Source organism: Poecilia mexicana, unplaced genomic scaffold (assembly GCF_051168715.1).
Source record: "Poecilia mexicana isolate PSO_F unplaced genomic scaffold, ASM5116871v1 scaffold_13, whole genome shotgun sequence".
NCBI lineage: Eukaryota > Metazoa > Chordata > Actinopteri > Cyprinodontiformes > Poeciliidae > Poecilia > Poecilia mexicana.
This window is the reverse complement of record NW_028263382.1, coordinates 13313135-13339828: the sequence shown is the minus strand read 5'-3', so window position 1 is coordinate 13339828 and position 26694 is coordinate 13313135. Positions and strand designations below refer to the sequence as shown.

Sequence of the window (26694 nt, the reverse complement as noted above, 5' to 3'; positions counted from 1 at the left end):
GCGGCTATAATATATCCACAGAACAAGCTGCAGCCAGAAGGAACAAAGAAAGAAAGCCTCCCCGTTCCCTCTTCACAGTCATTTCACCTTCCCTGCCCCCTCCTAAAAACGGACTACATTCAGCCATTTTTCACCGCTGTTTGTTACACTTTCCCGACATTTTGCGTGTTTGTATCGAGCGCTCAGATTGTCTGAGGAGAGACGAAGTCGTGAGAGGGGTTTTCTTCTATCTCGAGTCGCTTTTCTCGGAGACTCGCCTGGATGCGTTCGTTGGAAGGCTGCTTATGGTAAGTTTGTGTTTCTCTTTTCTCTTCGGACGGTGTTAACAGAGTCTAAAAGAGCTGTATTAACTGTAGCCGCTTGGCTTCACTTTGTGGACAACACAAATCTCTTCAAACAACAAACTTTCCTTCGAGTGCCGATTAACGCTCTCCGCGTTCAACAATCAGTTCGATTCCCAAACTCTGTTTAGCTCCAATAATGTGTCGTGTTACTTCGTTGCTCTGTTACAGTGACTACAAGAAGAAACCGAGACATTGATATTTTTTTTGTAAGAGTTGGACACGTTTTTCTATTGAAAGTGCGGTTCTGTTACGAATCTTGCTGCTTTCAAACCGTCTAACCTGTTGAACTGTTGGCTCCGAAGGTGTCGGTCACTTTTACTTGAGTTGTATGTTTCATGACTCAAACTGTATATAAAATATCTAATGTATTCGGATAGAAAAAAAAAACATACAACGCATAGAGTTGATAACGGTGACAACTTCTCAAATGTCTGTGGAGAGATGGCGTCAGCATCAAACTATTGGAATTGACTCTGCTCGTCTTTTATGACCCCCATCTTACCACATCCATGCATTAACAACCCTTAGTCATTCATGCATTGCACCACTCTGCTGGGAACGTGTTTCAGTCTGTACAGCAGTGAGGCTGCGGGTCTCCGTTCACTGTCTGTCTGATTTAAGGCTTGCCTGTTAGTGGAGGCTAAGTGCTCAGCCTTTGCCCACACCATCTGCTTTGCCCTGCTGGGCCCTGGCAGACTGCTGTCCAGATCAAGTGTGATAAAGGATCGTGTGGGCGGACCAACAGCAGATGGACTACATAGTTGGCTGATGTGGCAGCTTGGCTGACTGTTGTCATTGTTTGGTTTATTTTCATTTGGGGTTGTTGTAATAAACAAAAACTCCTCTCCTATAGCAAATTGTACCGAATGTTGATGACCGAGTCTTGTTGCCATCACAGTTTGGACCAATAATGTCATCAAAACTGAAAAAGACTCAATTTTTAACGCAGAAACTGTCTTGCCAGTGTAATATGGTAGCAGCACATATGAATAATCAGAATAAGGCTGAGATTGTGTGCAAAAAATAATCATTTGACTCGTGTGTAAAGTTTTCACAGTGTACAGACATAAAGCAGAAATGTATAAACTATGGAGGAAATAAAATTCACAAAGGAACAATATGTGTGTTTGCAGCCACGTGTACTCTTTTTAAGAAAGGCAGCGAGTTATTTTGACAGTGCAAAAGTGTTTTTCTTGTTTCACATCAGAGTAGTTGACTTCTCAAACTGTAAGGTGTTCATCAGAGAGTCTGTGGGAAGAAATTGTCTGTGGCGACTAGTTTTTACATATAGCACAGAGCTGAGGATAAACGTCTGTGTCCAGGATGTGTGGGGTGTGTAGAGAAGTTTGCTGCCCTTTTCCTGACCCCTGGACCTGTCCAAGTCCTGGATGGAGGGAAGGTCAGCCCTGGCGATCTTGCATAATCTGAAGATGACCAGCAGCTCCAGTAAAAGGTTGTACTTCTATAACCTTCAACTGGAAGGTTGTAGAAGTGCAGTCTCTGCTGGACCTTCTGCTGAACAGTGTCTCTGTGAGGGCTAACTCGGATCACAAGATGGAGTGGATTTTGCTAACAAAATGAAATCGATTTAGGAGTTTGAAACTGGCCATAACAATCAAAGTAAAATTCAGTTTCTGGTCAGAGTGAATTGTAACGGCTCCTTTCTATATTTCTTTCTAACCCTCATATTAATAATAAAAAAAAAAGTACAGCCAAGTAAGTATTGGCCATTTGCACCTCGTTTTCATATCTCTGCTCTGCCAGGAACCCAGTATTGGTTAACCTCAGGCGTTAAACGCTGTGAAACTGGAGTTATTCAAAAGTTAGTTTGTGGCTTCTAAAACCAAAATGGTGTAAGACAGTGAACCATATGTTTTGCATAGTTTAGCAAGTTTTGAATAATGCCAAATTTTTTCAATATTAAATCTTAATATGTTTATCTTTGTGGTGCTAAATCTCACGTGAATCAGACATTTTGCTCTTTTTACTACGTCCAAACAAACCTGAGCAACATTAACATGAGTGTGATCAATGACTGTTGTTGGAGATTGCTAAAGCTTCTGCCACTTATCTCGTATCTGAAAGTGATGCACAAGTTTTAAGTCGTTCCCTAATAATATTTCCCACATGCACAATAATAGAGATGTACAGTTAAGAGCCCTGGCCGTACTCAGCACATCGACTAGTGCAGGCACAGAGTCCGATGCTGACTCAGTAGAATGTTAATGTTGTCAAATCCCATTAAGAGCAATGCGGTGCTGAGCAAAGCCCTGCGCTGGCTCTGCTGGACATGAGGCCATTTAAACGACCTCATGTTTGTTTTTGTGGGAGAGAATTGAAACACTCCAGTGGCTCACCATACACAAAACTGCTTTTATATCTCTGCCAAACACTTTTCATTGCTCATCAAAGTAGCTTCAACTATGAAGATATCCCAGATAGTGTCTTTTAACAAACCAAAGTTTGTACTTGCTGATAGTTTACCGAGAGGCTTTGATATGATGCATGATTTTAACCTTTGACTTCTGCAAAAAGGAATAGATTTTTGGTCTTTCATCGATGAGTGCAAGTCAGGACATGGTACAAAACTCCAAACACATTTATGGTAAAATGTTTCCAAACCAAAATGAGATTAAGTCTGAAATAAGTTTGCACAAACCGTTAATCGCATGCAACTCTGCTTGAAACTGCAGAAGGACTGTTTGTCTACACTCCAGAACCACGTTGGACAAAGCAAAGCTCAGCGTTAGGAACATATCGGGCTGTAGCAATGGAGAAGTTCACTCTGTGTCTTTACACGCTGATTTTAATCTTTAAAGCAGATTAATATTCACAGAACTACTGTGAAAACACTGAAACAGTTAAACATTTATGGGGCGTCCTCCTTGTGGCAATGAATACAAAAACTTGACGACATCTCGCAAACGTTCTGACATCTTATCTCTGCGGAAATGTTTGCAAAATGTCCCATCCGTTCCATCCATGATGCTGATAAACAATCAAAATCCAGTTCTCCCTATACTCCACAAGGTAGGTTGCATAGATGAAGTAAAAGGCTGGGTTGATCTACAGTTTATGTGATCCCTGTTGCTACTGTTGACTGAATTCTTAAGTTCTTTACCAGATCATGGAGGTTTGCTACAGTGTTAATGCTCACCAGAGAGAGGGAGAGAGAGAAGTTGAGGTTACTTTCATCTTTTAACTGTGAGAAGGATGTGGTGTAAAGTGCTCCTCCTGGAAGAATCTTCCACCCACATGTTTCTATACTCGTACACTAAAGGTTTGCAGCACGGAGCTGGAAAATACTTTGAATGAAAATTACTCCTGACAATGATTCCCTCCTGTTTATTCCCAAACTGCTTTTTGTGTTCAGTAGCTGCGAAATGCTGTAATTTCCAGCCTCGGAGGCAGTAACGCACAACTGCTGTTGAGATGTTAATAATCCAATCCGCTCTTTTGTTTTACTACGGTCTGCACAGTGTAAAGAATTTGACTATCACACCACTTAACATCATACTCCCATCATCCTCATTTTGCTTCCTGCCACAAAAGCCAGCCATGCAAAACGATGTGCCCAAACCTGGGGGTCAGTGCAAGGACAGTGTCTGCATGCACACCATTGTAGAGAATCAGCACAACTCCGCTGATCCAGTATGCAGCGTTTTTTCTGTGTATGCTTAAATATAGACTACACCTCAGTCTGACATTGAAGCAGCTGTAAAATGACTATTGCTGAATCAAGTTTTTATTATGACTGTCTCTGGTTTGTGAGGTAGCATTCATGGCGCAAACTTTCTTTTTTGTCTGAAATTGAACCACAGAAGTGTTGCTAAATGACTGTAATTTTCCCTAAGTTGGAGCAGTAAAGGTGTTTGTTCTGTGTGAGCTAAAGTTTGGAAACTGCATCAAGATGTTTTTTTATACTGATGAGGTGGAACTGATAAATGCATAGCGTTTGTTTCAAAACTTTATCTCAACTAATGTCATCCAAATATCATCAGTCATTGTGGATGCTGATGCGGTGGGCAGAGACGTGTTGGAGTCAAGTACGTTGCACCCCTTTTCACAGATTTTTGTTTGTGATGTTCCTGGAGCAGAGGGCCTCTACTTTGTATTTTGGAAATTTCAGGGGCTTTGCTGTTTTGCAGATATTATGGTTCTGTTGGCATCTTCAAGCCAGAGTCTTGAGTGTGCAATAGTGTGGTGTCTGTCACTAGGAAAAATATGGGCGTTTTAACACCCTGGTAAATTAAGTATTTGTTGGATCAATGTGTCATCTGTAGACATGTTTCAATCTCTGGGAGTGAAAAAAGATCTGAACCTAAAAGCTCCCAATCTATTGCTCACTTGGTTTCGACTCAGTCTTTGGATACTGATCATCTGATTGTCTCAAGCGTTCTTTGTTGGGTGGGTGGACTTGGTATTAGAGATGTGATGAGGAGCTTTGTCATACAAGGTTGACTTGAAAATACAGCTGCTACTCCTTCACATTGTTAGGAGTCAAAAGGGCAGCTCCCTCTGGAGGTCTGCCTCTGAGAGGGAGACAGACTTCCAAACTCGCTGGAGGAACCGTATATCCCATTTGGAGTTTCTATCTCCTCAGGCAGATCTCCGACAAGCTGAAGAGGATGGCTAGATCTATAAGGGCGGTTGTCTTGTCTTAGCTCTACTGAATATTAGATGGTGGTTTTTGAAAAAGTGTTTCAAAGATTTGGAGTCGATGCAGTGGACATGAAGAGTTTCTCGTCTTGGGATATCTTCATAGCAATTTTCCCAAATAAAGTGGTTTTGTGACTTAGTAAATTAGTTCTAGTCTTTTGGTCCCTCTTTCATATTTGAAAAGTTCTTGACCTACTGCATGTCATTGCTGTTAATTTCTATGAACTAATATTCAACTTAAATTAGAACTTTTTATGTAACTGATGTTCCAAAGAAATTCTTTTGGGTAGATGTGGTGTTGTAGTAGATGTTGGCACAAAAAGATTGAATAAACTTTTTGACTCTTTAAGCCCAGTTCTTTTCATAGTTTCCTCTAGTCCCCTGCCAAGACTGTCTTCCTGTTACCTTACTGCAACTTGACCCATACGCTCAGCTTTCCTCTTATTACAACTATCCATTCAGCCAAGCCATTGTTTCCCCATGCTGTAATGACATGAATAATTGAATTGTCCCCTGTCCTGGTAGACGTCCACCACTGGGATCTTGTTGCTGCAGTGGCGTACAGCATCTTTCCTGTCTTCTTTGCAAGGTGTCGGTCGGTTCCTTCTAATCTGCTGAGGATCATGTTGGTCATGTCCTCCATTGAGGGTGTCGAAAAAGAAAAATTGATTTAAATTTGGAGATTTCTTGCACTGCCAATTACCTAACTGTTCAGTTAGGGGTAGTACTAATGTTGTTGGGACTACTGGAGTTTGAAAAAGAGTGTCTTTGTGAGATCAAAGCAACATGGAAAGCTGATAACACTTTTCACTACAGTGGTTTCGTCTGATCTTTTAGAAATTAGCTTCTTTAATTAAAAATCCATGAAGTTGACGACAGCTGCTAGTTAGTTGCCCCTGTTCCTTCATGGCATGTTTGATCGTAGTTCGTGATTTTTTTATTTTCTTAACGAGGCCACAAGCTTAAATATGAGGGTATACTAATTTAACTCCATCAATGACATGACGTCCAAAATGCCTCCCAGTTAAGCTCCTTGTCATCGCAGCGTTTCTAGGCTGATGTGCAGAATATGTCAAGTCGTCTTTGAGCGTGTCTAGATTGGCTGGTAGGTTCTGCTTTTAATTCACAATCAGACCACTATCTCTACACTTTGTCATACTCAAAGCAATTTCATTTGCCGCCTGCATCTGTAGAAAAACAAACTTGAATTTTTTCATAACTTAAAAAATGGTGATCTGTTTGCCAGAAGGATGAAAGGAATTAATTTGTTGTCCTGCTAACTAAATCAGCACAAACTGTTTTACATTCATCTGATCATTGCAAATACATAATCAGATGAGCTGATTACATTTGTGTCCCTTTTGAGTAAGTTTTGGAACTAATGTCAAAGGATTGATCACCTTGCTTAGAAATAAAAGTACTTCTAGAGATGCACCAATCAAATGCGCAAACATTTTTCCTTTGCTGTAGAGCTGGAGCTAAAGAGTATTTCAGTGATCAATTATTTTGATGTTGGATCAAAACAATTGGCATGCTCTATTAAAGCACTTATGCTATATATATATATATATATATATATATATATATATATATATATATATATATATATATTCACAAAAATTTAAATTCCCTTTTGAGAAAAAAAAATTGTCTAAAATGTAATGACATTCCTTTAGTGTACGTGGCAGAACGCATCTGCAGTTAAAGCAATACTTCTAACATGTTTGAAGTTCAGCTGCTGTAGTCATGTGGTTATCTATTTTTTTCTTATTTAATAATTGGACAGCAAAAGGTGTTTTGGGTTAATTACTACTTAAGCTATAAGTAGTAATTAAGTAATGTCGTATTTCATGATAAATTTGTGCACAATTGTGATGCAGAATTTTCATATTGTCTTGTCTAAGCTTCCATTGTATTAAATCAATCACAGATCTTATTAGATCATGGCTAGTGCAAAGGAAGTTGCATTTAACTTTACTGTGGAAGAGGAAAAAGTTTAACACAATTGTTTTACTGAATGGCTTTAGGAAACATTCAGAGCCATGTTTCAGTCAAGGTGTTTCCATCCTTGGTCTTGTGACTGAGGATGTTTTTATAAGGTCATTCCACATCTAGCATTAAAAATAGGGGTGTTATCATGGGACACGCAGCATGGCTCTTTATTGGGATATTTAATGACTGTTGTTTCAACCTAAACCCATTCAAAAGTGCCACTGACCACAGGAGCAATCGGTCACTAGAGACAGTGTTTGAACTGAAACACATTGGGTCTGAAACCGTTGGCTGTCTGTGCCTTCCCTGAGGCCGTCTGCTGATAAATGGTTCACTCCCACTTCCCTCTAGCCTTCATCAACAATGTCGGATCATTAAAAGCCACAGTTTTCCATATTCGCTAACCTCTGCAGTGCTTCCTCTTGGGAGCGTCTTGATACGCAATACAAAATGCTTGTGAACTAAATTGGATTTGTGCCTTAGTTACTGCAAACTAATTGTCCTGTTAATGAGAAGTAGATGATAAAATGGCAAGGACACGAAGGAGGTTTCACAAGAGATTTTCAGCAGAGGTAAACTTGTTAGAAAGGATTGCTGTGTAGTTGGGGCTTTAGGAAAAGAGATGAGTTTAAATCTAGCAGCAATCTAACCCAGTTTAGCAACTGATTCTTGCATCTGAAAAATGAAACTTTTTGAAACAAAACTTGTATTTCCAGTAAAAATATTTTTGAATGCAGATTTTTAATCTGTAAAGAACAGTATGTTGTTTCTCAACGTTTCCATAACAGTACTGTGGTTGTAGTAATGCCCATCTCTTCTTTCACCTCATGTTTTTGACATTCTGCAGTACTTTTTGAATCGCTGAAACCTGGCCTGCATTTTAGCATGGTCCAACCAAATCCAGTTTTCCTAGAACAACCACCAGTTCTTTAGTGCTTACTGCATTTATAATGCATGACCTTGTGTCAGACCATTGCCTCTGTTTGAGCTCATTAACATGTTCTGCCAAATATCATTTATTATGTTAATGGTACCATTTCCTTGGTGCTTATAAATGAAGAGGAACAAGGTGACCCATAAAATATAGTTTCATTGTGGCATCCTGATTAAACTATGCAGTTTTTATAAGGTAATAACCTGAACTTTGGTGCTGTGACCCAGATGCTGTGAATCTGATGTATGCACCGTCTAAGTATGTCAGATCTAGATGGATTAGGATGTTTAATTTTCAGTTCCTGTTTTCATAATGTTTAAACGGGAATTGAACATTGTTGTTGGTTGTCGTCGTTTGATTCAATTGTTTGATTCAATTTCAAACTAAAAATCAATCTTAAATTTGTGGTATTTATCATTTTGATGATGGAAAGTTAACCAGATATACGGAGCTACACATTTCAAGCTTTCATACTTTTAGTTCAACTATTCAGGTACTGTAGGGGGACAAGCAACGTATTCACCAAGCCTGAAGTAAGTGCCTAAAATTGGAGTGATGTACTGGGTGCAGTGCCTTGCAGAAGTACTCACACCTGTTAAACCTAAAGCTACTTCTTTTCTTGAGCGGCTTTAAAAACCAGTTCTGCCCTGGCCTTATTAAACTTTGTTAGCAAACACTGCACAGTTCTTCCCTGTTTTTTATGCTCACTTGAGGGGTAAAACATTGACGCCAGACTGCGTTGTCACTACACGAGCAAAGGACATGGGGTAGAGTTTAAGCTTGAGCAGCATCAGGAATTCATTTGTCATCTTTTGAAGCGGAACAACCGTGATTTAGCAGCCCTAGACGCAGCAATGAGGAAGCAAGGAACATTGCAGCTCAATGTTTTGTTGGTGTGATGATGGGGAAACACCAAAACTGCAAAAGATTAGGTTAACGTAATTTGCATTTTATTCTTTATTTGGGTTTTTCTTTTCAATAAAGTTCATGTGTGGATATCTATGTCCATTTTTGACTGCAGTACCTGAATCCAAATGTTGCTCATGTTAAAAAAAAAAAAATCCATAATGCAGACACATTTGCATCTATAAAATTTATTATTTGGCTAAACTGAATAGTTAACATTATGTTTGCGTCTGCAATGAACTTCTAAAAGATGAGATTGAATTTCCAGATTTAAGTCTACCAAATCCATAAACTCGAGTTTATGGACATAACCCAAAAGTGCACCGAAAAGTTCTAATGACATTCACAAGGTGTGAATACGGATCTCTGCCATACTAAGACTTGTTGAAACCTTTGGTCGTTTTTTTTTATTCCTCACAATTTTGTATTAATTGAGGTTTTGCCATAAAATACCAGAACACTTCCTTGGTTGTTATAACGTGACGATGAAAAGCAGTTCAGTTATAATTGTAATGCCTGGCAGTGAACGAAGTTTGAATTTTTTGACTGCATGAACTTTAGAAACTCATGTCAGGATGCTGTGGACCCTCTGTATAAGGGTCTGGCTTTGGCTCTAAACCAGTGTTAGAAATACCACAGTCCATATGAAAAGCTAGCACTGGCTCCTAGTTTTAACACATAGTTGCCAAAGTTATTCTTCCTGGGTAAACGGAGATGCAGAGGCTGCCTCTTATCCTTTGCTAATGGGTGTGTCTGAGGAGCAGGAAGTCATTTGGACAAATGGGTCCATTATTGGCCTTCGTCTGCCCTGGCAACAACACTCAAACAGATGGATAAAGGGATAATTTAATGTGCAATGACTGTGAAAATGACAGATTTTCTTTGAAAATTCAGTTTTGATCCCATTATTTTTCCTGCTAAAGTTTAATAACTCTCACAATGATGGCCATTATAAAGCACTTTTTATGCTAAATGAATCTGATGTTGGTGTCAATTCCAACCCCAATTATTTTTTTTATTTGAGATCTTTTAACAGATCCTGTCATGATAATGCAAACTCTTATTTTTCTCGGTGACACTTGGTCAGTCCCATGCGGAAATGCATTAATAGTTTGTAATTATTTGACTATTTATCACAGCATTCAGCAGTATTGGTGTGTATTGCATGTCTTCCTAATTATAAGCAAGTGTAAGCACTTCTATAAAGAAGGTTGTGCTGTTTAGTGCCAGACTTTGCTTGCACCTAGTTAGGCTAAATCTGGGTTTATAGTTTACACACAGTTTGTGCTTGCAGCTCTGGTGTGCAGATGTGAAACCCTTTGGGTATTTATTTTTAAACGGATCAGTATCTTTTAAAGAACTTTTTTCTTTGGTTTTTCTTGTTTGCCATACCAAAGTATTATTTCGACAACCCTAGTTCAGTATCTCATGTTGGACTCTTTTTAATTCTATAATTATAGGGGAAAAATAATGGCTTCTTAATGACACTGAATGTAGCATTTTGTTCTGTTGTGCTATCAAACACTGTTTATGGAACGGTGTCAATTGCTCTCACATGCCGCTGATGTCACTTCCTTTGATAGGTGCTCTCTCGCTGATTTTACTGCCTCAGAGGTGCTGGTGAGTTTTGATGGGTCGGCACTTTGTTGGACCTAATCCTGAGCAGCCCTGTGGGCTTTGTGCAGTTCAGCAAGTTGAGCTGAGCATTAATCTGCCAATCCTGGACAGCTCCGTGTGTGTGTCCACATGGTCTTCTCTTCTGAAGGAGCTCAGTCAGGGTATCTGTGAGAGTGGGTGGTTTTTGGACCGCTTCGGTAAGACTTTGAGCGTGCTTCACACGAAGCCCTGCCTCCCTGTGTTTTCCAGCCCCCCTCCATTTCCTCCAGCAGCTGTTTCCCTCTTAGCTGGGAACTGAAGCCAAGGATTTTTCTTTTTTTTTCTTTTTCTGTTTTTGTCCTTCCCCATACTCGCGTCACGAGCAGGAACTTGCTGTCTTCCCCACACAAACACACTCTTCTTGTCTGTCTCTGTCTTGTCCCACACGCTCCTGGCTGGTGAGCGTGTTCTGACCTCCTTTTGGATGACGCATTGAAGAGCAAGTATTCCCACTATTCTACTTGGCTGCTGTGATTACATTTGCATCGCTGTGTGGAAATCGCCTGACTTAAAGCAGTGTCTTCATGGTAAGATGCCACTTCTGTGTCTTGGCCCTTTGTGTTTCTAGCAGATCTTTAAGAAGTGACAGGTTTCAAGACGTCTCGACAGTTACGGCGTAATTGGTGTATGTCAGCTCTGAATAAGTGTTTTCTTGTTGGACGTTAAGTCATGTGGAGGTTTTTCTTTTATTTCATGACTTTTATCTCTCCTATTTTGATCATCAGGTGACTTGCTTAGTTTCTCCTCAGCAGAACTTTTGATTGTTTTGGATTTCAGCACAATTTTTCACACACTTGTGTGTTGGTGTAGCTGGAGTTAACTGTTTTTTGTTTGGTTACACTCTTGAGATGGAAAATTTTTTCCCAGCCCTGGAACACCTGTAAGACCGAGTCTAAGCATCCAAGTTCTCCCTGGAGGTTTGAGGTTACAAATTATTGTAAGTCATTGTTTTTGCTCTGAGATACAATAACAAATAGAAGATTTAGATATCTGATGATGCCAAGTCTGATTTGCTACTTCATTACTCTTAGTGAAAAACAATTCCCTTTCTAAACTTAAACTTTGTATCCTTGACATCCAGTGAAAATAACATGCTACATTTAATCTGTTACACATTCTCCAAAACATGGTTAACTGTTAGGAAAGCTTTATCTGACTCAACACATTTAGCTACAGTTTTCAGTAAACCCTATCCTTTCTCCTACTGAAGATTTAATGCGAAACAGTCCGCTAAATTGTTTAACATCAGGATGCTTGCTCAGTTTTGATGACTTGTTGCTCAGAATATTTCAATGTGGTTCAAATGAGAAAAGTTAAGTCTTCTGCTTTATTAACTTGTGGTTTTGTTTTTGAAAACCGTAAAATGTGATAAGCTTCTCAGCAGCTCTTTTGCAGCCTTCACTCACAAAAAGCTCTCTGTGGATATGAACTTGGGCAGCATGTTGCATCAGACACAGATGGAGCTTCAGGGGACGATACAGCCTCTTTTTCAATGTGAGCATTGTAAATGGTAAAGAACACCAAGCAGTGGAAAAACCAATGCTCAATAGGTTACCAAAATGTCCATAACGCATTCAAGTCAGACCAACCACAGAGATCGGGAATTGAGTTTAATACAGATCAGACCTTGATTTGGTCATCTGACATGTTGGCATAAAGTAGTAAAAGACAAAGGTGGGTGATAGTGATTATATATAATATAACCCTTCTTGACCTGGAGTGTTTCACTTCAGCCACCTGAACTGATTTTTGTAAATGATTCCCATTTGGGGAAAAAACAACCAGCTCTTAGTTGATTATCTCTTGATTTGGCTTCCCACTTTGTGTCTCCACTAATCTGTATCTGATAAACATCACCTGTTTTCGATTTGGTTTCCACAGACTCCCTCTCAGACCCGATGCTCTGCGTGAAGGCCATATACTGCAATCTGCCAAATTCATTGCATACCCATTTCAGTGCTTCACTGAGAGCTTAGTTGCAGTCAAACAGAATAAATAAGAGATGGAAAAACAGAAATTTCATTTTGCATCATCCACACCTGTGCTGCTCTCCTATTTTGAAAGTATAGCAAAGCAGTATCATGCAGTGACTGCTGCATCTGAAAACCTTAAGCATAATTTTAGCGGGGATCCCTGCAGAAGATGGTTAAAAAATATATTTTTCTGTGTCCTGCCTTTTTTTAAAAATATATATATATTTAATATACTATTAAAAACCTGCAAGAGGGTTCTCTCTCAATTTCCATTCGTCTTTTGTCGTCTTTAAGGTTATGGGGTGATGGGGACTGTGTCCTTGGGCAAGAAGCAGGGTATGTACTGGACAGGTGGCCAGTCAAACAGGGATCAAAAAGTCAAAACTATGCTTGTATACACACCAGCTTTGAAGTAAACAGTTTAACTTTCATGCATGATTCTGCTAATTGAAACAGAACTGCAGAACCCAGGAAAAACCCCATATGTTCTCATTGAAACAGTTCAACTCCACATAGAAGGAAACTTTAAAGAATTTAAATGAAGACCTTCTTGCTGGGAGCCACAATCTGCATCACATTAAGTTTGCACCTGTAGATTTAATAGGTTCAGAAGAAACAACAGTTCCAGTTAACTATGAAGGTATTCAGACTGAAAATGCAAGTTGGGGTAGAGATGTTTGTAAATGTGGTCTGTTCGGTTTACACTGGTGACATCTGCTTTTACTTGATGGCTCCCAGTTAGTGTTGAAAGGCAACATACAGAAATTTAATAAGCTCTCACTGAGTTCATGTTCCTGTCTAGCCTCAACAATTTTACTGTTCTTACTTTAGTCATGTCTTAATTTTATTCTGTGAAACTTAAGTTTGAATACAACTAAGTTTGAGTCATTCCAAACGTAAATGACTCATTATTCCCCCAAATTTGATTTTAAGTGTAGAACGTTGTTGAGTATGTGAACCAGAGCACTCTGCGCCTCTCATGACCTTGGCTTTGCTGTCCAACTATAACTCAATGCGTTGCTACTGCATATATGAACTCTTTCAGAGTTATTTTCCTGTCTGCAGTGCAATGCAGCCAGTTGTAGTGGTGCTCTCATTTCTATTAGACTGGGAATTCAGAATTTCTGAGTTCCAACTACAAATAAAATGCACCATTAGACCCCAAATCTCAGAGGAGTTGAAAAGAAAGATTCTTGGATGCAAAGCAGGAAGAGCACAAGGAGGGTAGAAAGGAGTTCAAAACATCCCTTCCATCGATCACAATGTGCAAGGATCAGCTCCCCATCTCAATCTCTCTGCCCTGCTTTCTAAACCAACCTTTGCTCGGTTGCATGCAACCGAGCATGCAACCGACCTGCATGCATGACCTGCTGTCATGCATGCAGGTCATGCATGACGGCTGCATTGCCAGCAGCTGTCATGCATGACCTGTTAGTGAGGAAAATAGTTTTTTGTGCTTGGATATTGAGCTCTCAGTAGGACTCTCTTCAGCAACACTCTTCAGTCAGAGACTTCCTAAGATTTGTTGCAAGACTGACTGCTACCAGAGATCCTTCCTGCTCTCAGCATCACCATCCATGACTTTCTAAAGATGCATGGATATGAGATGTGACTGTTTCTCTTTGGGAGCAAGTATCTTTGAATTGCAATATTTTCAGTATATGACTGATTACTCCACAAATTTGGAAATGAGTAATTATTGGTATTGAGCATGTCGTGTCAGGGTGTGGGTGCTTGGTTAACAAATAATTTTAATTTCTAGTATTTCAAGTGGGGAAACATTTAACAATTACTAATTGTAAAGATCCAGGTTCCACTCTGTTAATCATCATGGTAAACTGGCAGATGTTTTAGGTTGAAGCAGCTGTATTTGTTTCGGAGCATGAACTCTGAAAACATTTCCGCTGGAGACCTGAATTTAGTCTCTTCACGTGCCACGTGGTATTTCCTCATTCCAGTTTTTTTCTTTACTTTTCCTGTCAGGGCTTCTGCATCACCCATCCATCACCTGTCCAATCAGTGTATTTAGTGGACAAAATGTTCTAGCTTTGGGGAATTTCACCTTCTTTTGAACGCATTTGAAACGATATTCACCACCTTTGATCCCTCACAAGTTGACAGTTCAAACATGTGTAAAAAAGATTCTGAGGTCTTTTTATAATGCAGTGTACCTCGACCTGCTGCCTCAATTAGTAGCAAATATAGTTGCAACCAGGCTCTGAATGAAACCTTGTACGCATGTAGAAGAGAACTGATTAAATGAAGACCACTGATTTAACAGATTCAGGCTCGTAAAGTAATTTGATAAAGTACAATATGCAATTATAGGCTTGAGGTTAGAGAGATGGAGGTTAAGTGAGCTTTCTAAGCCACACATAATCATGCCTGATTAAACCTGGCATGGTGAACATTGTTTTTGCTAATGGGTTATAATTAAAGTAACTTATTGTTTGTATAGCATATTGTTGAACAAAGTTGTAGTATTGTTTTTTTTTTAAATCTGCTTTAGAAGTTTTCTCCTCAGATGTTGATCATATAGTCATTGCACCTGTGTGCTTATGAGATGGGACTTGGCATGAACAGAAACTGTGCTGTCCATCAAACTAGGATGATGTTGCTTTGATGCTTGGCATTCACCAGCTGGAAAGCCTTTTTTTTTTTTCTCTCTTTTAATGTCAGCATGTCGATGTAGATGCCATCTAGTATCCACAAAGAGTCCTCTGAGAAATGATCTTTTTCTCTTCAATTTTTCAACCTGTCTATGTTGCAGGGTAAAGAAAAAAAATTCATTCAAGGTTGATATTGTGCGCTTTAATTTTTCTAGATTTTCAGTTTCTGTCCTTGGCCTAGGCTCAAAGTGAACAAATGCGCATTGACACAATAAGCTGCATACTATGACGATGTATTTTAAAGGGTACAACTCACACTTGGTCATTCAATGAGCCTCTACTGTAATGATTCAAAACCACATAAGGCAAACTCTGAATACCCATCTTAAGAATAGCTGTAAGGACTTTCGGTCCTGACAGGAAAATCTTTGACATGGTCTCCTGCAGTGTAAAGCCATTTATAGCAATGTTACAGGCTTGTTACATTTTTAAAAATGCCACGTTGGTTGTCTAATAAATGTCTTTGACATTAGTTTGTGAGGAACTGAACATATGATTTGTGTCCACCATGTTTTTATCTTCAGTAGAGGGAAATGTGGAAGTCGCTCTGTGTGTTGCAGTCCAGTCATGAGACGAGGTCCAACAAATGATCCTCAGAGATTATGTCTGAATACTCTGACTACTGTTGTCCATTTGTCATGGTGGATTTTTTTCTCTTTCCTGAATTGCTCTTCTGCTTTCACCTCTGAATTTTGAGATATAAACCTCAACCTAAATGTTTTACCATTTCAAAGCCTACAGTATAGCCAATAAAGCTAGAAAGTGTATTACTAGGGATTGATTAGGTTTTTTTTTTTTTCTAGCTTTCAAGTTTCTATTTTGGGTTGACTTTTTATTTAGACAAGTTTATGCAATTCTGGATCTTTTAGGAATTATTTTCTTAAAAAAAAAAAAAAAAAAAAAAAGTCAAATCACTGGATAAAATGCTAAGTCTTTAATCTCGTCCTTTTCTGAGCATTTCAAGCAGTGGTGAAATGTCTTAACCCATTTAAATATTCTGCCATGGAGCTGTACACGGTCTATGGGAAAAGACTCAATCTTTTGAGAAAAGACTCAATCAGAGCTGCTTATTCTATATTTCCTTTCTGCTTTTTCCCCCACAGCCATGTCAAATTGAGGGTGGCGCTCAGCCCTACTTATAGCAGCATTTGCGAAAACCTTTGAGCTATGTCTGCCAAACTGGGAGACATGGGACTGCCTCAGGCAGGATATTTTTGAAATGCAAAGGGCAATGAATTTCCGTTCTACAGATTTTCCTGGTCAACAGTAAATATCCTAATATTTGCATATCTTGCAGTGTACTTTAAGCATGGTAGACAAGAATTTTATAAGTGTAATATATTTTGGCTACAGATTTTCATACGTTGAACCAAATTTAGCCCCAAGCTTTTTCAACATCTGTGACCGTAAGTAGAAATCACTCGCCATTTTAGTTTTTTAAGCAGACGCCATCAATAAATGTTAACTTTGAAGGATTTAAAATGATTGGGTTAATTCCAGTCACTGTACTTTCCCTGGAAGAACCATGTGGAGTTTCCTCTGAAACAGCAGGGGATTGTGAAACCTTAGAATGTTTGCAGAGCGGACAAGGCGTTCTGTTGGTGCAGCAGGTTTTAAGCAGCTTCATCCTATTAAACCGCACTGCACTCTGTACATTTGAAAGTAGTCGGTGGCCTTTAGTCTTTTCTTCAAGCTCAGCTTGATGTCTTTTTCTTATACAACATAAATGGCTTCACATTTGAAGTTCAATGTAGCTGTGCAGAGGCCTTAATGTTTAGATTAATTTGAAGCAATCTGTGTACAACCTAGGAGCTGAATAGCAACCAGATATTTGCTGGTTTGAGAAGATTATATCAGCCTCGACTAAAAGTACTACTGCTTGTATATTAATTGTTGCTCATTATTTCCCTCTTCAGCAGAGAAACGATTAACAATGATGTTTGTAATATTTTTAATTTAAAGGATATTCTAATTGTTTTGTTTTGCTTTTTGAGCAATTTCAGATATCCCATAACTCGAAGAATCTTACTAAAACAAAACTAATGCCTCGGAACAGAGAGGATGTTGGCAGTGTGATCCAACAAATAAACATTAAATTAGTAGCTTCTGTTTAAGTCATTATTACAAACAATGTTGTATCTTTTTTTGTTTGATTTATAGAGTAATATGTATAATACACAGTTTTACTGATTAGTCAGGTTGTCTTCTCCAGATTAGTCAGGCTGTCTTGAAGTCAGGTGCTCAACAGACATACAACCTGACGGCTTATCAGTTGAAGTTTTAAAGTGCTGTTACCTGAGCAAGAATGACGAGTGGCGCTCCTTCAGTTTCCACACCGTGACTGTGAAGAAATATTTCCAACAACCACATTGTTCCGTCTTGAAAACAAAGGAAAGTTAGACGAGTCGACTGAGATTGTGCAACTGGAGGTGGTGAAGGGTTGAAGCCAAGTTGGTCTGTGCTCTATACAGCCTGCGAAAACCCTAGCCACTCTGTCACATTGTCTGTCATTAAAATGACGTAAAACTGTCTGAAGGAACATTTTCATTGTAGGCTAAAAACAATGCCCCTTTAAGGGGAAACGACAAACTAAGAAAACACAGATTTTTCTGTTTATTCTTGACTTACCAATTCAGAACAAAAAATTAGGATCATGTCTCTGTGTGTTTACAGGGTTGTGGTCCCCTCAGGCTGACGACTGTGTGTGCCTAGCAGCATCTTTCCACACTGACCTCACATCATTTCTGTGCGCCCATGAGGTAACGTACGGACCTACTGGCCCCTCATCACCACCCTTTGTCCATCCTTTTCCCTCCCCTCTGTCCCCTCCTCCCTTAAATCCTCTAAACCATGGGCCAGAAGATCTCTGGCAGCATCAAGTCAGTGGATGTACGTGGGGAGCCTTCGTATCGGCCAGTGCGTCGCGAACTACGGGGTCCGGATTTCTGTCGGCCCCCCAGACTGGATTTACTGCTCGACATGCCGCCAGCCACTGCTGATACACAACTTCGCCACGCCTGGAACTCTGACGACCGATCACTCAACGTCTTCGTCAAGGAGGACGACAAGCTGACTTTTCACAGGCACCCCGTGGCTCAGAGCACAGACTGCATTCGAGGGAAGGTTGGCTACACCCGTGGCCTACACGTGTGGAGGATTCACTGGCCAGCAAGACAGAGAGGCACCCATGCTGTAGTAGGGGTGGCTACTGCTGAAGCACCTTTACACTCGGTTGGTTACACGGCCCTAGTAGGCTCAGACTCGGAGTCCTGGGGGTGGGACCTTGGCCGAAACAGACTTTATCACGATGGAAAGAACAGACCTGGTAACTCTTCTGCACCCACGTACCCCAGTTTTCTGGAGCCAGATGAGTCGTTTGTTCTCCCAGACTGCCTCACAGTAATATTGGACATGGACGAAGGGACGCTAAGCTTTATGGTGGATGGACAATATCTAGGAGTGGCCTTCAGGGGCCTAAAGGGAAAGAGACTGTATCCCATCGTCAGTGCAGTCTGGGGGCACTGTGAAGTATCAATCCGCTACGTCAATGGACTAGATCGTAAGTAAAAGTGTAAACTGGATGTTTTTTTATTATTATTATTATTATTTTTTTTAAATTACTGTTTTGGCTTTTTTCTCTGTCATGGCACCAATCTATAATTATTTATTTTAGTCATCGATCCACTTTTTTCACTTCCAATACTTGAGGTTCAGGTTTAGCCAATACGGTAAAATGATGCTGAATTAACTTAAAACGTTTTTTTTTAAACTGACATGAATTACAAATTTATTAACTAATTCGGCACCAGTACAGTACACTTAAATCTACCAATAGTTTCGCAAGCTTGTCAAACATGTAGAAACACAACTTTAACTTGTTCAGTCAGTGCAATTATGATATCACAACTTTAAACGTAATATAAACTGAAAATGACCAAAACAGTTGGTTGACTACCTTGGCCAAACGAATAAAACGAACTGCAACAAATTTTCTTACGATTCAGAAAGTGAAATGAGAAATTCTAGGTATGATGTAAAATAAATAACACACAATGTCACTCAGAGCAGAAAGTATAGAATTAGACTGATTAGATCTGCCTTTATGGATTGGGCACATTTTCACTAATGCCTGATCTGCATCAGGGTCAATGCAGATGTTACCGGATCAGTGCGTCTCTAATTTATTTAAATTACATTTTTATTGTCACTTTTTAGCACTTTTTTTGCCTAACATATTTCAGTTTCATATATGGCTCACTATAATCACTCCACAAAAGAATGTATTAAATCACATCGCACTTGTTTTCCCAATCTTTACTCCAAATAAGAAGTCCATGGCCTTTTATCATTTATCATTTCCCATGCATAAAGAGTTGATCTAAAAAAAAGTGAATATTCTGATATCTGGCATTAATGCTAGTTGTGAATCAGTATCTGAGCACTGCTGTAGTGCTGATCTGCACTAGAACATGGTCACCCTGAACAGTCTGCGTTAAGTTGGATGACTCACTGGAATCCAGCCTTGTAGATCAACCGCAGTCGTTTCTTTTGCCTCAGTGAACCTTCTTGTGGAGATTTACAACCACCTGCTAAATAGCCTCCAGTGCCTCGCAAGTTTTGTGTGGAAAGGAAATTCTTCTTGCATTGCAGAAAGTACATGTCAGCTTGACCTTTTCTGTGTTTTTCTTTCCCATGCTGCTTTTCTCCCATTTTGTCCGCTCCAACTAGTGGAATTGTCAAAGTTTCGCAAGAGCAATCATTGTAGGTCTTGCCTCGCTGCATGGCTGTGCGCCACAAACCTGTGGTGGGGACAGCAGACAGTTAGGTCCTGGAGGATGTCCCAGTGTGTCACCAAGATTAACGTCTGGAGTTGTTTGGCAGGAAGCCCTGCATTGTAGGTTTACTCCCCCTCTTTTGCATGATATCGGCCAAACTCTTGTATTTGGTATTTCTGTTGATAGTGCTTTGCAAAGGTTTTCCCACCCTCTTTTGTGATGTTACACCCACAAACTTCAGTGCAATTTATGTATTTTTGTGAGATCAACACAAAAGAGTCCCTGTGAAATGAAACATGTTTCAAATAAAATGTAAAGCGTGCCAAGCAATATGAATCGGTCCCAAATGAAATCCACTGCAATCTAATCAGTAGGTGTAGTTTCCCTGTGTGGAAAGCCTCAGATGTTTCTAGAGAGAATTGGTGAACTAAATGGAATAGGGCTGTTGTAAACGAATATTTTAGTAATCGAGTAATCTATCGATTATTCTTACGATTAATCGAGTAATCGGATAAAAAAAAATTATAAAATGAAATATTGGTAAATCTGGCATAATACCGGTGTTACTATCAGATATCAATATCAGTCCAATTTTTCATATTTGAGCATCCCTAACAGTTGCTTTTTTGTAGTTTAGAAAACTAACCTGTAACAATAATAGCTCACTTTCTAAGTTAACCAGAAGAAAAGTTATAGAAAAATCTGAAACTATATTGAATTTAATAACAAAGAGGCAGGCTCACAAATATGCTTATAAAAAATGTCTACAATCCAGCTTTTAGTTTATGTATTCATCTTCAGTGAGTTTAATAGATTAATTAAACTCACCTTGCCACCTAACCTGTCACGCTTTGGGTTTGAAAATACGGGAAATGCCGCCTGGAGTGGGAGGAGAGGGCGAATGAACGAACGTAAGATGGGGTGGAGGGGAGGAAATAGACCAGCGGACTGAGGAACCGTTAGACCGGGGGACGAACACGGGGGGAAGCAATACGGGATATTTACGACACCTTCACTGGTCACACTCAGAAACTCATCTACCAGCCATGTACGATGCGCTCCGCCACCCGTTTCTTCAGACCGGGATATGAAATTTATTGTATGGTTCGTCAGTAAAGCTACATTTACACGGTAAGCATCAGCTACTCAGCCGCCCGCCCTGTTCAGTCTATCCGCTCACCTCAGCGCTCTTCCCGCCGTTCGCTTTCAACCAGCAGCCCCGGAGGAGAAATGCTGCCGTACTCCAGGCATTCCCCCAGTCATTTTAAGGATGCTTATTGGTACCCCAAAAACGATAAAAAGTCGGGCATTATCATCAATCAATAAAATCCCCACGGGCCAATCTTGAAGATTGGACTTTATGTCGCTGAGACTTAGCTTTTGTCAACAACTCAGAGGCGGAAGTGAGAGCTCCGCGCAACGCAAATGAAGTCCCGGCCGGAACACGGTGCGCTAACTAATAAAACATAAATTAACGAAGCTTCGAGGCAGGTAAATTTTCCTCGAGGAATTTTAGTAATCGAGGTACTCGAATCATTCGAGGAATCGTTTCAGCCCTAAAATGGAATGGTATGGCACAAATACAAACTTGGACATTGCACTGTTAAAGTCAAGAAGTCCATGGAGGTCTCTGCTGGTGTAATGGTGGCAGGCTGGGTCAAACCGGTTTACACATCCTTGTCCTTCTTTTGCAAATGAATTCTGTTTTGACCCAACTGTCATTGTGTTCTCTATCCTCCCACCTGCTTTCTAACAATCTCTTTTCTTCCTCTTCCTTTTCAACACTAATCCTTTCTTTCAGTAATTAAAAAGCCAGTTGTGGCAGGTTGCTGTGGAAACGGTTTAGCTGACTTTTGTGGCTTGATGGGCCTTTTAATTGATCTTTAAAAGCCTGCTTTGTAGCGTTTTGGCCTTTGGATCACAACTGTTCACAACACATCATGCTAGACTTGATCTAAAGGCACGCAGATGGTGTGAGTGTTTTAGTAGTTGCCACTGAAATTGTGGAGGTGTGCTGGATATGATTGTCATGGCAACTACAGACAGTTGCATTACTAAAAAGATTCTATTCAGATTTTTCTTGGGTAGTGAGAAGTTCAGGTACTTCTGTTTTCTCAATATGACTTTATATGGAGCCATAATGCAAAGATGACAAGTCAGACTTGTTTTGAGTTTTTATCTTTACTTCAGGAGAGCAGTAATATTGCAGAATTGACATGTTTTGACAACAGTTTGGACCATTAGCAGAATGTGTTGCAAGACCTTGATGGTGCTTGTTGACAAACCTTTGCTTGCCAAATAGCCAGACATGTTTAATGAAGAAAAGTGTGATAATGAAGGCTTTGTGGTTTATTGGAATTCAAAGTTGTCTCATCACTTTCTGAAAAGATCAAAATTAGTTAACATTGTCTTGAAATGATTCAACATTCATGGAGGATCCTTGTGCTGAAAAAAAGGCCCCATCTGTCACAATTCAAAATTACTTCATCTATCATTTCGGCAGTTTTTGTAGAAGGTCAGAAGGCTGGAACAAACGCTTTGCAATTTGATGTTCTTACACAACAAGCTGTATAAAAAAAAAACCATTTCACGGTAGATTTTTACATCTTTCAAGTGTACAGTGATGAGGCTGAAGTTTGTAATTCAGACTGTTAATCCATGCAGTGTGACTGGCAGTAGTTGGTGTCACTATTTTGATGAGATAGTGAAGATATTGTGGACTTTGGTGTAAACTTTTTTTTTTTCTGGTTGTACTCACATAGGCAAGTTTAAGTTAAGTTTAAGCAGAATGTTCATTTAAATGTGATTAAACGAACAGCTCTATTATTGTTGTTGTCACTGCAAAACAATTAGTCAAGTGAAAGTTGAGCTGTCCAGTCGTCGTCGCCATTGTTTGGTGTTGCAGCTGTTCATCAGAGGACTGCTTGGATGCAGCCCATAGGTTCAAATTTCGATAAATTAAATCCATTAAGTATGCTTTCACTGCCTTTGATTCTCACACATGACAAATTTGTCAGTCGTGTTTGGTATTAACCCACTTTCCCTTATCTCAAATCTTGTCGGCATTATTTCATAATGCTGTGAAGACATGAATCTGGAAACTATGCAAAAGTAGAACTCCATGGCATGACCAGAACTTTCGATCACCTTCCAGCTACATCAACGTGTGATTGGCATTGCTTTCTACCTTAGTCTTTCCCTAGTTGATATTCCAGCTCTGTGTGTTGGTGTTTCTCTGTCCCTCCTGGTTCTCTTGCTCATTTCCAACATCAATGATCTGATTCTGTCCATTCTTGAGTATATCTCGTGTTCATTGTCCCCCTTTGACTAATTTGTGAAGATTTTTTTTTTCATCTCAGGCGTTCCCAGACCTTAAGGGTGACTCGTACACCTGAGATCTTAAAACTGGGTCAGATGGTCCCAATAGTGTTGCATTAATATAATGCATAAGCATGCCTGGAGGTCTGTACCTGACACTGCTGCCTCAGTGCATCTTTCTTAATGAGTTGAGGCAGAAACCGGTAGGAGTTGTAAGTTGGACGTAACTGGGTTGTGCTGTCTCGCACATTGAGCTACTGTCTGAGCGACGCCCACCTGACCTCTGAGATTCACTGAGCTCCATGTGTGAAAGTGAGAGGAACTGGAAGAAACTCTCACCAGTCGGCTGTAAGCAATCTCACCTGACTGAGGACAGACAGACTGACGTCCCGCCATCACAAAGTCTATACTCCGTTCTTCTGCTTTGTTCTCAACGAGGTGCTAGGTGTGCACGCCCACCAGCCTGCCTCTGCAGACGGCTGGTCCAGTAGTGCATCAGATCCGCAGGCTCTCTTTTCTTAAAGCACAGTTTCCTACACTCCATCGTGTCTTTGGTGCCATAAAGCTGTCAGAAAGTCTCTCTGGCTGCTTCGGAAAAGATGTGAAGACATGTGAGAAAAGGAAGCTTGCAGATATTGACAGCTGCATGATGGATTGGTGGAAAGAGAGGGATGAAGGTGTGAAAAGGCCCACCAGTCAACCTAAGAATGAGCAAGGATGAATTATTAAGCCTGCCTTTTCGTTCTGCGCCAGGCAGGGGCTTCAGGTATATAGAGAAATGAGTGGCTGAGAACAGATGGTCTTCATTTCAATGTTCATCATGATATGGGCCCCAAAGAGTAAGCTGTGATTAAAATCCAGTTGCATCTGATTCTGAATATTATTCCAGCAATGATCTGCGGTGTGTGAAGTTGGAGTACAGCAGAAATGTCAAATGCTTCCAGTTGACACTTCTATGTGGCATGTGTTTTATCTGCTCTGAAATGTCTCGATTAAAAGCTTGTGGTCCAAACTGAGCCCAGCGGAAATGACTTGTTAACCACAACAGAGACCACTCACAGCACCACTACTCCGTCAGACCATTTGATGGAGCGAGCACCTCCCGTCGGTGCTCATCAATTTGTCTGACAGGGCCATTTGTCGCCCTAGGCAACCCTTACCATGGAGACCAGCTTGTGGTGGAGGCAGCAGTGATTGGCCAGTTTTCAGTCTGTAGGATCATCACCACTCTGCCGCCCTCAGGAGATCGCTGCCAAGTGACGCGAGTGTTTGTGGTAGCATCACCGCAAGCAACAATGATTCACCCCCAACGAGGAGACTGTGCATGGAGCGATAATTAACTTTGTTTCACCAGAGCAGGCATATGCAGCGCTTCAGCTGTTCTACGTTAGTCAGAAAACTTGTCCCATGCAAACAGCGCTTGGAATAACAGAAACCCGTCTGTTCCACTAGCAGAATGGAGAACTTCTCATTGGTGTCGGGATATTTTAACCACATATCTAAGACGGTTCTCGGATCTCTAGATTTCTAATGAAGAACACGTGCATCTGTGACTTCACACTCTTTTCTCATGAGGATGTGGTTGTCATGGAAACTTTCCATATGTTAGAGCTGTTTTAGCGATACTAACCTCCCAAACGGGACTATAGGGGGACAGTTTTCTCAGGTTCTTTTTGAGGACAAACTTGAGCCGGTTAACATGGCTGGAGTCTGAGTGATGGAGATATGCTTGTTAGATTTTTGTAAAGATTTGGAGCAAAAATTGGGAAACCAATTTTATCTGCTGTAACTGTATCCATTTATTTCTTCACCTACAGGGTATCATCCTTAAAATGTCTTAAATATTTTTTTTCTGAAAAATAAGACCTTAAAATGCCCAAAATGTTTTAAAAATATAAGTTGACCTTAAATATGTTGGTCACAGCTCTTCAGTTTTGCCGTGCCAATACTATTTAATCTATGTAGGTCGTGGCATACATCTTCACTCTCTGCGTTCTGTGACCCACAACGGTTAAGACTGCTAATACATGCTAGCTAGGTAGCCAGCTAGTTAGAGCAATATGCCATGTGAGAAGCACTGCCAAGAGCCAGAGAAAGATTTTGTCCATCTGTTGTGATATAGGTCTTAAATTGTATTTATAATGGCCCTGAAAATGTCCTAAAGTCTGAAGTTTTAAGTTTCAGTTTGTGATACCTGCATAAACCCTCATTTGGTGTTTGTTCTTAAATCACATCTATGTGACTATTAATTTACGTTCTCTTCAGCAAGTCCCTTCATGTTTCATTGTGTAAGTCTAAGCGTGATTAATCAAAGTCCTTGCCTTCGAAGTTCCGTTAAACAAAACGTGGCAAAAAGTTACTGAGTTCATCAGTGCGTACAAAGAAAACGACAAGGTTAAGCTCAAACAATCAGAAATCAACTTTTAGAGTCCTGTTCAGACTAGATTCCTGTCTAAACTTGGCCTTGAGAGAAGCTGCTGCTCCCTCTCTGCTGACTGCAGCGTCCAGAGTTCCTGTAACAGGGACAGCAGTGATGGCTGAGGTCTCTTATTCCAGTCTGCCTCCATGCACGCTCCAGTTTGTGGTCATCCTTGGGCCTTTTAATAGACTGGAGAGAGAAATAGTTTAGCCAGCCACAGAGGACTCATATTTGTGCTCATATCTTTAATTTTGTGTATAAAATATTTCTGCCTCAAACATTTAACTGTGCAGATGGACCTTTCTCAGGGCGCACATTTTGACTTGTCGCAGTAAGTGAAGCATGGATGCATTAATAATTTGCATCCTTCGTAATGGAGCTTTTGCACATGTGGTTTCATGACTAACTGGGAAATGAAAGGACGGCTTAACAGCATGACGCACCGACTCATCCTTAATGTTACTGTTGTAACAAGTCAAAGCGATGTGCTGGAGTGAGAGGTCGCTATGGCGATGAAGTTGAAATGAAGGACAGGTTGACAAAAAGGCAGCAGACCAGGCTCATTTAGATCTACTCTAAGGCTCTTATCCTTTGGAATAGTTAAAGAAACATGTTGCTCTGCTGCCTAAATACCAAAAGAGCCTTGTGGAGTTCAGTTCCGTGAAGGTTAACAAACTTTTTTCGGTGGTCACCCACTTGGTCAGGTGTGCATTAACCTTTTCATGCATGTGTGATAGCCGGATCGTGTCCTTCAAACCGATGAAATTGGTGCATCGGGGCTCTCCTCAGCCAGATGGTGCATCCAGGTGGTGACGCTGCAGTTACGAGTCTGACATCCTGACCTGACTTTCCTTTCAGATCCCGCTGGCACACATCATCCACGGCCGTGACGTGTTGACATGCCAGATATCAGAGCTTATTAGTCCAGACAGGAAATGGTTCACAAAGACGCGTTTTATATCGTCACCAATCTTGCAACATTTCCACATATTTATCATTTGATGTCATAAGTTCATTCAGGACCTGTTTTTTCAAAGTTAACAATTGTT

At 40.3% G+C, this 26694-nt stretch overlaps 1 protein-coding gene across 1 annotated transcript in view; it reads left to right on the top strand.

Annotated features, from left to right (window-relative positions):
* The window catches only part of LOC106926668 (SPRY domain-containing SOCS box protein 4), a 29893-nt gene continuing 3199 nt past the window's right edge, over window positions 1-26694 (top strand). Inside the window, exons 1-2 of the mRNA XM_015001741.2 lie at window positions 1-287; window positions 17807-18692. Coding sequence (XP_014857227.1) covers window positions 17984-18692 — 709 coding nt within the window. The 5' untranslated portion in view covers window positions 1-287; window positions 17807-17983. The remainder of the gene's footprint in view (window positions 288-17806; window positions 18693-26694) is intronic.